General features: G+C 44.5%; 1 protein-coding gene across 7 annotated transcripts in view; it reads left to right on the top strand.

The window, feature by feature from the left end:
• Nucleotides 1-13680, top strand: part of TTK (TTK protein kinase) — a 100678-nt gene extending 86998 nt beyond the window's left edge. For all 7 annotated transcript variants that reach the window (XM_089530861.1, XM_089530864.1, XM_089530860.1 and 4 more), the window contains 4 exons: nucleotides 6384-6560; nucleotides 10375-10465; nucleotides 10618-10715; nucleotides 13044-13680. In XM_089530861.1, coding sequence (XP_089386987.1) covers nucleotides 6384-6560; nucleotides 10375-10465; nucleotides 10618-10715; nucleotides 13044-13133 — 456 coding nt within the window. In that variant the 3' untranslated portion in view covers nucleotides 13134-13680. The remainder of the gene's footprint in view (nucleotides 1-6383; nucleotides 6561-10374; nucleotides 10466-10617; nucleotides 10716-13043) is intronic.
• Nucleotides 13681-13890: the final 210 nt, after the last annotated feature.

Raw genomic sequence — 13890 nt, 5'->3', positions numbered from 1 at the left:
GGCACCCTCCCGCAAGGTCCAATCCCTCTACAGGGTCGCCCCGGCGAGTTGCTCCTGGTTGGCAGAACATCCCAGACCAAACTCGGCCATTGTGGAGGGGGCCCAGCACAGCTTCGTTCCGAAGCAGGCTACTTCCCCTGTCGACAAAGAGGCAAAGAAGATCGATGGACTGGCAAAAAAGGCTTACTCGGCTTCGGCTCTTGGGGTCAAGGCCGCCAACTACACCGCCTGCATGGGGGCCTACATTCAAACCCTCATGGAACGGATCTCTCCCATGGTTCCGGACGTCCCAGATGACATCCAGAGGCAGCTGGTGGAGATCAGAGACGAGGCGCACTCCATCGGAAGCTGGCTAATCACCACTTCCAGGAACATGGCGGACTGCTCCGGGAGGTCCATGTCAGCTGCCATGGCTCTTCGGCGCCACGCGTGGCTCAGGGCCTCTGACCTCAACCCGACGGTTAGAGCGGCCATTGAGGACATGCCGCTTGACGGGACCGGCCTCTTCCACGCCGAGACCGACGACCGCCTGAACCGCAAGTTCAGGATGAAGGCGGCGGCGAAGAAGCACGGCATGTCCTCAGCACCGGCTTCTCCGTTCCGGAAGCGACAGCGCCCGTGGCAGCCGCAAGGTCAGTCACAAGGGATCTTCTCCCGGGACCGACAGCCCCAGCACCAAGGCTCTCAGAGACAGCGCTTCCCTTCGCAGTCTTCCTCCTCCTCTGGCCGTCGCACCTTCCCGCCTCGGTACCGCAAGTCCCGCCGGCAGGATACCGACCAGGGGAAGAAGAGAGCCTGAAAGGACGCAGCGCGCTTCGTCTCCCCTTCACCCCTCTTCTTTTTGGACATCTTGAGGCCCTATTTTAACACCTGGGCCTCTATAACATCGGACTCGTGGGTTCTTAACATCGTCCGTAGGGGTTATGCCCTCGAGTTCCAAGAGCTCCCTCCAACTGGAGCCTTCATGTCCACTCCCCCCTCGGACACCCTTCTCGACGAAGTGCGCACCTTGCTTTGTAAGGGGGCAATCTCCCCTTTACCGCCCGACCAACATCCTCGGGCCTTTTTCTCCAGGTACTTCACCGTACCTAAAGCTGATGGGGGCGTTAGGCCCATCCTGGACTTGAGACAAGTGAACTTGTTTTTGAACTACCGTCGCTTCCGAATGGTAACCTTGGCCTCCATTCTGCCTCTCCTCCACCAGGGCCTGTGGTTCGCGACTGTCGACCTGAAGGACGCCTATTTCCACATCGGGATCCGAGAATCCCACCGGAGATTCCTCGCCTTCGCTGTCGGCTCCGACTCGTACCACAACAACGTGCTCCCGTTCGGCTTGGCCACGGCCCCACGAGTCTTCACGAAGTGCATGGCGCCGGTGGTGGCATACCTTCATCAGAAGGGCTTCATGGTTTTTCCCTACCTGGACGACTGGCTGTTTGCAGCCGAATCCCAGGAAGAGCTGCACGAGGCAGTCTCATTCGCCTTACACCTCTTCGACTCCCTTGGGCTGGTTGTCAACAGGGAAAAGTCCCACTTCACGCCGACCAGACAGGTCAAGTTCATCGGGGCCATCCTCGACTCCGAGAGCTGCCTAGCCTTCCTCCCTCCGGACCGGTTTCAGGCCCTGGCTACATCCCTCAGGCCGTGCATCTTACACAGAAGGATAAGAGCCAGAGACGTCCAAGTCGCCCTGGGCCACATGGCATCGACGACATTCGTCACCCCCTGGGCAAGACTGCGTCTTCGTCCTCTCCAATCCTGGTTCCTCTCCGTCTTCTCTCCGTTCACGGACCCACCTTCAAAGTGGCTCACGGTACCCAGACCTATAGCCGCTTCCCTCAGATGGTGGCTAGACGGCTCCAACGTCTGCACCGGGATGCCTTTCCATCAGCCTCAGTCACAGCTGACGCTGACAACCGATGCATCCCTGGAGGGATGGGGCGCCCACCTGCTCGACCTTGTCGTCAAGGACAGGTGGTCCGCACAAGACAAGCTCCTCCACATCAACGCTTTGGAGATGCTCGCAGTGGAGAAGGCTTTGAGGGCATTCGAGTTTGCTGTCTCAGGAAGAGTGGTCCTCCTGAGGACGGACAACACCACCGTAATGTACTACATCAACAAGCAAGGTGGTACCAAGTCCAGGACCCTGCTCGACCTCACCCTCCGCATCTGGAACTGGTGTATCCAAAGACGTGTCCTCCTCCAGGCGATTCACCTTCCCGGAGAGGACAACGAGCTGGCAGACCGCCTCAGCAGATCTCCATCGGTGTGCCACGAGTGGAGGCTCCATCCCGAGACGGTCAGCGACCTCTTCGATCGGTGGGGAACCCCCCGGATCGACCTCTTCGCGACCAGCTGGAACAGCCACTGTCCCCAGTTCTGCTCCAGGAAGCGATTCGACGGATCCCTTGGAGACGCATTCGCTTTCCTCTGGACGGGGGAGCTCCTCTACGCCTTCCCTCCGTTCCCTCTCATCGTCAGGGTGGTGTCCAAAATGGCAACGGACCGCTCGCAGGCGATCCTGATCACCCCGTGGTGGCCGAGACAACCGTGGTTCGCATCCCTTCTCCACCTCTCCGGGAGATGCTTCCTCCGTCTCAACCCGCGTCCGGACCTGCTCTCGATCCAGGACGGACGAATTCTCCACCCGGACATTGAGAGCCTGCCGCTGGTGGCCTGGAAGATCCGGCCCTGACCGCCTTGCCGGAATCGGTTAGGACGGTGATCCTGGCTGCCAGAAAACCTTCCACCCAGCGTTCTTATGCCCTGAAATGGAGGAGATTTTGCCTCTTCCTTGACCAGAAGGGCTTGTCTCCTACACAGGTTTCCACTCCAGTGGTGCTAGAGTTTTTGATGGCGCTTTTGGACGGAGGGCTGTCCCTCACATCCATCAAAGGCTACCTTTCTGCCATTTGTGCAAAATATCAGTTCGGGGGGAGGGTGTCTTTCTTTAAGGATCCCTTGGTGAAGGGCTTTCTGAAGGGTTGTGCCAACCTATATCCTCCTGTGTCGGTACCAACACCGGCTTGGAGTTTGGAGTCGGTATTGTCCGCTCTCCAATCCAAGCCTTTTGAACCCATGGCCTCAGCGGACTTGAGACTGTTGACTTGGAAAACCGCTTTCCTTGTGGCCATCACCTCTGCCCGCCGTGCGGGCGAACTCTGTGCCTTAAGGAGGGACGAACCATTCCTGAGGTTCCACAAGGATAAGGTAGTCCTCCGTATGGACATCACCTTCTTGCCAAAGGTGGTGTCTGCTTTCCACATGTGCCAGGACATTGTGTTGCCCACTCTAGCATCCGATCCGACATCGGATGAGGAGCGACGCCTACACTCCCTTGATGTCAGGAGAGCGCTGGCGTTTTACCTGGGCAGAACTGCTGCCTCCAGCCGGTCCGAGAGACTCTTTCAATGCTACTCGGAACCGAAGAAGGGGTTGCCCGTGTCTACGCAGAGGTTCTCCAAATGGGTGGCCAGTACCATCCACCTCTGCTATGAACTGCTGGGCAAACCTCTCCCTGGCAGGGTTCGGTCACATTCCACAAGAGCTGTGGCGGCATCCTCAGCATTCCTGTCTGGGATTCCTCTGGAGGATGTCTGTAAGGCTGCTGTCTGGTCCCAACCTCTCACTTTTATTAAACATTACAGGTTGGACACCAGGGCCATCCGAGACGCAGCTTTCGGGAGGGCTGTGTTGGTCTCAGGGTTGCATTGATTGCACTACTGATGTATTTGTGTTATACAGTTTACACTGTTTATACTGTTGAATGTTGATTTGCACAACTTCTATGGGATCGGTCTTGCATGACCTCTGCTCCCTTCTCAGGTTTAGCAAAGTTGTTGCTAATTTATCTGTGCATGAACAAAAGACTGACTCTTTATGGTTCAGGATGTTTATTTGTAATAAATATACCTTTGGTTTACCATAGCTTTGGTCTCAGGACACTCCCTCCGCCGCAGACCTTAGCTTGTCAGTCTAAACCCATTTGTATGATTCGCAGAGACCACGAAGAAGAAGGACAGGTTGCTTACCTGTAACAGTATTTCTTCGAGTGGTCATCTGCGAATACATACAAATCCCACCCGTCCGTCCCCTCAGTGTCCTGCTCTCATTGGCTCTCTCCATCGCCTGCTTGGCGGAAAAATTGCGGAACTGGGGAAAAGAGCGGGAAGGCAGGGGCCTTATAACGGGTGGGCGGAGTTACCGCCAAAAAGTTTCAATATGTTGCAGAGTAAAACTCTGCCCAGTGATTCCAGTAGGTTCCGAGCAGCACTGCGCAGGCGCAGTGAAACCCATTTGTATGTATTCGCAGATGACCACTCGAAGAAATACTGTTACAGGTAAGCAACCTGTCCTTCTCACTCATTAAGAAGAAACAGAAGAGGTTGTTGGTCCCTATATACCAAGGGTATATCATTGATACCTCCTTCTCACTATATATGGAGCAGGTGTAACAGGTTGGCCTCTCCATACTGAGGGCTGGTCTCCAATACCATCCCTACTCTCCATACAGAGGTAATAGAGGAGGGGATTATTCTACCCATACTGAGAGCCTGCGCTTGGTACCATCTTCTTATTCCATACAGAGGAGAAGTAATAGATCGGTCTCCCTATACTGAAAGCTGATCATCAATACCATCTTTCCATACAGAGGAAATAGAGGAAGAGATTGGTCTATAATATGGAGAGACCAACGAAAGCCTATTGTTGATGCGATCCTGTCATTGAGGTATGGAGGAGGCACAATATTTCAATCCTTCCATACTGAGGACCGATCACTGGTACTATCTTTCACTCTGTGCAGAGGGAAAAGTTTTCATCCTCTCCATAATGCAGGTCAATTGTCAGTACCATTTCTCATCCCATATAGACCCTACCAAACTCCAATAACTGCTACCAGCTTTTTGCTTCACATAGAATGGTCCGATTGTTGGTATCATTCTTTCGCTTGATATGGAGCAAACATAACAGTTAGGTCCCAAACAGTTGGGTGATAAGAAGTTTATTTAGTGCTCTTGCACCTATAAATGGATTGAGTTATCAGAATGGTTTGAGTTTCAGAGGATTTCTCCAATGATGCTACAGTCATTAATGTATTCGACTTACTGATGACCTTGTCCAGTTGCTATCTCTCTCTTAAGTTAAGTGTCTCTTTGCAGTCATATCATGGCACTTCCAGTGGCTTGGTGAACCTTCTGGTTTGTCAGATTTGTTGGGACAGGGAGTTTTTTTAGAGGTTGCAGGGGTTTGCACCCTCCTGCATTGGTGCACTTCTTTTAATGGTCCAAGAAACACTTAAAGCTAATATACGCTGAAAACCACTCAACAGGGTTACAATGGTGTGTGCGCTGCACATCATGCACAAGCCCTATTGGTTTCAATAGGGCTCAAGCATACACGCTATTTGCCTTACGCGGAGAGGTCTGGAATGGATCCCCCGCATAAGGCAAGGGCGCACTTCAGATTTGCCTTCAGATTATGTATTTGTGATCACCATTGCCAGCAGAGTTGTAAAGCTATACCCTTTGCAAGAGGATTAACTTTGCCATCCTTAGGCTAGGCATTTCCTTTTTACCCCCATAACTGCCTGCATGTTTGTAGGGTGCTAGGCTTTAGAATTGTTTCTTCCTTTACTTGTCTATGAAGTAGCAACTTGCTGTGTCTACATGGGCAACCAGGCAAGCTGTCTTCTGCCCAAGTGAGAAGTCATTCAACTAAAGTGATTGCAGCCCTGACTATATTCCTGAATGGGATTCCTCTGCATGACATCTGCTAAGCTGTCACATGGTCCATACTGCCCACTTTCATATCTTGCTGTCCTCTGGACTCAGAGTCACAGATGGAGGCTGCGTTTGGGAGGGTTGTGCTTTTATCCTGTGTGGCATGACACTCCCTCCTACTGTGGTTCGTAGCTTGCTAGTCTTCCATTTGTGTGATTCACAGAGACCATGAAGAAGAAAGGCAGATTGCTTACCTGTAGTTCTTCAAATGGTCATCTATGAAATCACACAACCCCACCCATCCTTCCTTCTCGTGCCCTGCCTCTCCTGGGATTTCACAAATAACCACTTGAAAAATGACAGTTACAGGGAAGCAACCTGTCCTTCATTGTTGCAAATGATATGTCTTAAAAGCAATGATCTTATGAAATGTCATTTACATTCTCATATTGTTGTATATTTCTCAGTGTGGCCTTACTTGTTGTTACAGATAATGTATTTAGCAACAGGTATAGTCACAAAAGGTTTAATTGATCTGGCTGCTTTCTTTATTGCCTAATTTATTTTCTCTTGCATCAGATGGATCACATTGATAACAGCAAGAACATTAAAATCATAGTATTAATTGTGTGGAGAAATATTTTCCTTGCCTTTTCTTTTCAGATCAGTCCAAAAAGTGATGTCTGGTCTTTAGGCTGCATTTTATATTGTATGACCTATGGAAGAACTCCATTTCAACACATAACAAATCAGATTACAAAACTTCATGCCATAATTGATCCTAATTATGAAATAGCATTTCCTGATATTACAGAAAAAGATCTCCAGGATGTATTAAAGGTAACTTTTGATATTCTGATAATATCATTTACAATTATTATTATTATTATTATTATTATTATTATTAATATTCTGTTTTTTCTTGAAAGAATCAAAGAAGGTTACAGGAATATCAAGATAAAATCACATACAATTTTAAATACAATTAACCCCTCCAAACCCCAATCCTCCCCCCCAACATAAAATCATTAATCAATCCCTAAAAAGAAATTAAACAGGAAAAATTTAAAACATTCCAGGACCAATAAAGTTAAAAAAAAGTTTTGGGAAGATTTGGGCTGCAATATATGTTAAAACTATGAAATAACTTCTGACTCCTTAATGCTTTTGGTATGGAAAAAACATGAGCAGAAGGAAGTTTGTGGGAAGGGATCTTTCCACCCACACTCCCCCAATTTGTGGGTAGCCTTCCAAAAAAGTTTCTCTGAGGAGAGTCAGGCTTCTGGCAGGGGCAGGAGCTGTCCAAAATCCTGCAAAGGGGACATAGAATCATAGAATCATAGAGTTGGAAGAGACCACAAAGGCTATCCTGTCCAACCCCTTGCCATGCAGGAAATCACAATCAAAGCATCCCCGACAGATGGCCATCCAGCCTCTGTTTAAAGACCTCCAAGGAAGGAGACTGCACTATACTCTGAGAGAGTGTGGTCCACTGTCAAAACAGCCTTTACTGTCAGGAAGTTCCTCCTAATGTTGAGGTGGAATTTCTTTTCCTGGAGCTTGCATCCATTGTTCCAGGTCCTGTTCTCTGGAGCAGCAGAAAACAAGCTAGCTCCCTCCTCAATATGATCTCCCTTAAAATATTTAAACAGGGCTATCATATCATCTCTTAACATTTTCTTCTCCAGACTAAACATCCCCAGCTCCCTAAGTCATTCCTCATAGGACATGGTTTCCAGACCCTTCACCATTTTAGTCTTCCTGCTTTGGACATGCTCCAGTTTCTCAATGTCCTTTTTGAATTGTAGTGCCCAGAACTGGACACAATATTTCAGGTGGGGCCTGACCAAAGCAGAATACAGTGGCACTATTACTTCCCTTGATCTAGACACTATACTTTTATTGATGCAGCCTAAAATTGCATTGGCCTTTTTAGCTGCCACATCACACTGTTGACTCATGTTCAACTTGTGGTCTACTCGAACTCCTAGATCCCTTTCACACGTCGTTTCATTCAGCCAGGTGTCCCCCATCTTGTATCTGTGCATTTCATTTTTCCGCCCTAAGTACATTACCTTACATTTCTCCATGTTGAATTTCATTTTGTTAGCTTCGGCCCAGCTTTCTAGTCTATTCAGGTCATTTTGAACTTTGATCCTGTCCTCTGGGGTATTTGCTACTCCTCCTAATTTGGTGTCATCTGCAAATTTGATAAGTATACCACCAATTCTGTCATCCAAGTCATTGATAAAGATGTTGAATAGCACTGGGCCCAGGACAGACCCCTGTGGGACCCCACTGGTCACTTCTCTCCAGGATGAAAAGCAGCCATTGTTGAGCATCCTTTGGGTTCGGCCAGTCAACCAGTTACAAATCCATGTAACAGCTACCTTGTCTAGCCCACATTTTACAAGCTTGTTTGCAAGAATGGCATGGGAGACTTTGTCAAAGGCCTTACTGAAATTAAGATATACTATATCCACAGCATTCCCTTCATCTACAAAGCTGGTAATTTTATCAAAGAAAGAGATAAGATTTGTCTGGCATGACTTGTTTCTCTGAAACCCATGTTGACTTTTTGTGATTATGGAATTGCCTTCTAAATGTTTACAGACTCTCTGTTTAATGATCTGCTCTAGAATCTTTCCTGGTATTGATGTCAGACTAACTGGACGATCATTATTGGGATCCTCTTTTTTTCCCTTTTTGAAGATGGGGACAACATTTGTCCTCTTCCAGTCTGCTGGGACTTCTCCTGTTCTCCAGGAGTTCTCAAAGATTATTGCCAAAGGCTCTGATATTATATTTGTCAGTTCTTTTAATACCCTTGGATGTAGTTCATCTGGCCCTGGAGACTTATATTCGTTTAGATTAACCAGATCTTCCTGTACTATCTCTTTACTTATTCTGTGCTGAAATTCCCCTATTCTGTCCTATGCCCCATTAACCCTCCCTGTCAAGCCCCCCCCCCAAAAAAAATCTGAAGTTTAATAGGTCTGTGCTCCATAAATTTCACTCATCATTTGATTTTCAAGAGTCAAGCTCATGTTCCTCTACATGTATTGAGTTCCCTTCCACATATACATATTTCTTTATTTGATTTACATCTTGCGTTTATTCTAAAATGGGACTTTAAGTCGCATTAAGTTTTAAAATATTGATGTCTTAAAAATGAAATCACAAACTATAAATTATGTGCTGATTACATTTGAAGGGTTGAGAAATATGTGGCATCATATATTTCTTAATCATCCTCTTGGCTCTTCTCTGCTAGTTCCAATGTGAGATTCTGAAAAACAGATACACATACATCTTTTCCTAGTAGCTAATATATAGTGTTGAAGATCACACTCTAGTATAGCTAATTTATATCATAAAAGTGAATTGTACTGAAGGGGTTGGCTGCAGATGGTCTTAGCTTAAGAGTCAAACCTACATTTCAGCTACAAATTCTAACTGCCAGTGGCGGTTTACATGGTTAAATAACTTAGATGAATATAGAAAATTACACTGGATTTTTTGGTCTTCACAATCAGGTTTTTCATATACAGGGAAATGACATATGTGAAAGAGTTGTCATGTGAGTCTGTGTCTGCAGAGGGAGGAAAGTTGAAGGAAAATCAAGAGTCATTTCAAAACTAAAAGCATATTTTAGCCTAAAGCTTTTTACTGTCAGTAATTTTAAGGCTTAGTAGAGACATTTCAGCCTGCTACAAATTGGGAGAGGAGTGATTAACAAAAATTGTGTCTTAATGGAGGATGTCACCCCCTAGAAATCCCTGAGGTTCTGATTAGATCTCAGGGCCTGAGTTTCCCCAGCCTGGTATACAAGAAGTAAGGAATTGCAATCTCCATAATTTCTTCCTTGTTTTTGGAAATGAGATGTCTTTTGAAACTTTAGTAGGAGGTCAGTTCTAATGCAATAGTAGTGCTCACCTTACCATTCTTCTAATACCTTCCCCCCTAGTATGCCATTGCACCTTAGAACTTTGCCCTCCTTGGCACTAGCAGTGGTAGCTACTCTGAATACATTGTCCTGGTTCAGGCAATCCTATCTCAGCATATTACATTAAGATGTGCATGTGCCTTTTGCCTGTTTAGCATAGATCATTAGCTGTTAACTTTTCTATGAACTACAGTTAAACTGAAAGTTTGAATCATAAATTTTTATTTTGTTCAAACCAGGAAACCTGGCTTGCCATGTTCAGAACAATCCATGATCTATCATTAGAAGTTGGTCAAAGTCCTGGCTTGTGCCAGTGCTAAAAGCAATTGTTCTTAGTTCAAATGGCGATGAATTAGATTCATTTTTATGTGACTGCAGCTTACATGAGGGATTGCAAAGGTCTGTGGGCAGAAGATGCAAGACTAACTTGGTTTAATGGGTTGAGGTACAATCAGCCAAGCTAAGCCAAGTTACTTGAAATAACTGCAGTTTTAATTTACATAGTGTGTCAACTGAGTCCTGTTCTGTAGATGGTTATTGAATCCAGTCCATGTTAAAGTTGCAAGCAAAGAGTTTTTGTTGTGTAAAATAGTTGTAATCATATGTAAAATGTGAAACTAAATTATGTGTAATTATAATTCTAAAAACTGAAAATTCGTTAGGTTTTATTTTCAGATTCATCCCAAATTACCTTTCTTTTTCCCTCAGTGTTGTTTGGTAAGGAATCCTAAACAAAGGATATCAGTTGCTGAATTGTTAGTTCATCCTTATGTGCATATCCAAGCTAATTCACAAACAGGTAATTTTTTATTACATTAAGTGGATTTCACTTAATTTCAGAAATTCTTTTATATAAAAGTTATTTTTCTCTATTTATACTCTTGATTTTGACAGCTGAGCAGAAAAACACTCTGTACCTTTCAAGAATAATCAAATTTTAAATTCTTTTAGGGCATTCAGGTAAAAAAGGAACAACAGAGGAAATGAAACGTATCCTTGGTCATCTTGTTGGCTTGAACTCTCCAAATTCCATTTCTAGGGCTGCTAGAGTAAGTAATATTTTAAGCAGTAGCATTGCTTCTCATAACCTGATGTCTGTGAACCCTTAGCACTAGAGAATATAGAACTGATGCCTTTTTTCTGTCTAGTTTGGACAAGAGAACTGTGTGGCCACTGGGTATTGCAAATATATAATGAGGAATGGTATTATGGATTGGGTAGTTGTGAAGGGTGTAAGGAGTACTGACTGGATCAAGAAATGCATTTTTGCTAAAGTGACGGGTCTTAGAAGGAAGGGAGGTTAGTGGTGTGATATATGCATAGTGAATGCCAAAGAAAGTTGCATGGTATAGGAGGGGAAAGATACCTGCTCAGAAAGCCTTCAAAAATAAGGAAACAAATCAAATGAAATTTACACAATCATAAAATAAAAAATACTCCACTTTGCCCACTACAGAAACATAATCCACTAAACCTGCAGAACCTTATACCCGCTTAAACAAGAATAAGTTATGAAGTTGAAGGCTTTCATGGCCAGCATCCATAGTTTTTTGTGGGTTTTTCGGGATTTGTGGCCATGTTCTAGAAGAGTTTCTTCCTGACATTTTGCCAGCATCTGTGGCTGGCAACTTCAGAGAGTAAAGATTAAGTTGTTTTGGGTATTTATTAGTGGTTTAAATACTATCGAGTTGGCAAAGTACATTTATTTCTTTGTAGAAGATGTTAAGTGTTACTTCAGAAAATCTATCCTTTCATTCTCCAAAAATATTTTGCAGTTCTCATTCTTCAGTTAGGTTAGCTGCTTCCAAGGAGTTTAAAAAAGAAGGGGACATATGAAACTGTTTCATAATTTCAGTCTAGTTTCAGGGGGGGAAAGAACATACTTAATACATTCTTTTTGAGTCAACAATATATGAATATGAACAGTATGCTGAAACCCACATTGTCATCTACTCATAGGAACTGCTGGTGTTCGTCCAACTGCTAGTCCCAAATAGAGTTGCCGTTGAATCAGTGGGGTTTATATAAGTGTTGAGACAGCTATTGATAAATGGGTTGGGACTAGCAATGGGATTTATGTGCCACATTTTCTGCCAGAATCTGACCTTAAGAGAGCTTGTTCAAAGGAACTCTCCTCATTCTGAAATAAAAAGCCACAGATACAGTTCTTGAGATTAAGCAAAGATAAAGTGTGCTAAAATTAAGGAAGAATGCCTGTTGAAAAGCAGCGGGATCTTTTCATTTTGTCATGTGCAGTAGTAGTTTGGGGAACAGTATTCATTATTGGCAGTTCACAGTAGGTACACAAACCTTTGTACGAATTGAAATTGTGAGTATAGATATACAGCTAAAACAGTCTTAGTTCTTGCCTGCATGAAGAACCCCCAAAATCAAGAGAACTACCATATATACTTGTGTGTAAGGTGAAAATGTTGTCCAAAAATTAACCCAAAAACCCTAGGTCAACTTATACACAGGTCAGTACAGTAATGCTCTCTTCTCCAAACCAGTTGTCTCCTGAAAGGACAGCTGGGCTGTGGAGGAGGAGGCAGGGTAGTGCCCCCCCCCCCCCGCCTCATCCGTAGCCTAGCTGTCCCTCGGGAGACAACCAGACTGGGGCCGAGGATAGAGGACAAGCCCTTGTCCCCCAAGCCTTATACCCAGTCTGTATGTCCGAGGACAGCCAGGGTTGGGAGGAAGAGGGAGGGCAAGGCCTCGCCCTGCAAGTCTCATCCCTAGCCCAGATGCCCCATGGAGGACAGCCAGGGTGGGGAGGAGGAGAGAAGACAAGCCCTCATCCCCAAGCCTCATCCCCAGCCTGTCTCCTGAGGGGACAGCTGGGCTGCAGAGGGGGGAAAGGGGGGATACTCAACTCTCTAGCTTCCTTCCCACCTCAGCTGTCTCCTGAGAGGGACATCCAGGCTGCGTTGGTAGAAGAAGGTTTCTAAGACCCTATCACAATCCCTATTTTTGTCTCCAAAACCTGCCCCCGATTTATGCATGAGGTCAACTTATAGTCGAGTATATACGATATCTTAAATTCAGAGGGTTTTAAATACAGAGATTTTTTTTGTCACACTTTGGGCTTGCCTATGTAAATCAACAACAATAATTTTTGTCTTTCAATTACTGTAGATTGAGTTTAATCTTCACCACTGAAGGGGTAATGGCAAGAGCGGGAAATAGACCAGAGAAAATGATATCTGTTAGGGAAAGAGGGGCATAGTGAACGTGGGGTTTAGATGTTTGTACTGGGGCTCTGTTTCATCCACAGATGAAAATAAGTGGGTTAAGTCAAAGATCCCAATATTGAAAAGTTTTGAAAAGTGGTTTGAAAGAGATTACATCTGATTGATTTTTTTTTTTTTTAATTTCAGACTTTATATGAGCAGTGCAGCAATGGTGAAGGCTTGGATGTCTCTGCTTTTGCAAATTCTGATAATCAGAAAACATGGAGTACAAAGTGATATGTAAACTTCAGTTTAAAATGTATTAATTAAAATATGGAGTACTGTTCTAGGCAAATGTTGCCTTTATTTAGCAAAGGTGTCTTGCCTTTTAAAGTAAAGATTTGCCTCAACATTTATTTACCAGTATTGGTATCTCAGTCACATGGGCAATCAGGCTGGTTCCCTGCTATAATGTTTGGACATGAAAATATTCATAAATTCTTGAAAGATGAAGATGTGGAAGATCTTTTGTTGCAATCTAAAAATAGTGCAAAATCAATTTGACTTTTTTCCTAACCCACACTCTAATTGAGAGCTGTGTTTATCTTTAAGACTCAATGTATTACAGTATTTTCTTTTTCCATCAGGTATAGTCAGCATATTGTTTTTCAGATACTGTTGTTGGGGGAAACTTGGTAAGACAGTAGTATAATTTAGTCACCTTTAGTTCATATTTTATTCTGTACATACTGCCATGGAAAAATTTGACTTTCAAATGACAACAGGTATGCTTATAAGCAAGAAAAAAGTATCCTGTAAATAAAATAAAATGGTTTACACTGTGTTAACATTCTCATGGTGTTTTTTTTTTAATTAAAAAAAAATAAGAGAAATATCCTTAATATTAAGTAGCTGTTTGGTTTGGAAAAGTAAAATAACAATCCTGTTCTTTACATTGGATCTTGTTTCCTGTCTATAAGCACAATTATGGTAACTTGACAAAGACCTTGTGGCATCTTAAGCATGTTTGGCTAAAAAATTCACCTCACATGTT

The sequence above is a fragment of the Sceloporus occidentalis genome, unplaced genomic scaffold (genome assembly GCF_023333645.1).
Source record: "Sceloporus occidentalis isolate IW3139 unplaced genomic scaffold, rSceOcc1.0.p SCAF_6, whole genome shotgun sequence".
In the NCBI taxonomy this organism is placed as follows: Eukaryota; Metazoa; Chordata; class Lepidosauria; order Squamata; family Phrynosomatidae; genus Sceloporus; species Sceloporus occidentalis.
The sequence above is the reverse complement of the archived record's forward strand: the minus strand, read 5'-3'. Positions and strand labels throughout refer to the sequence as shown.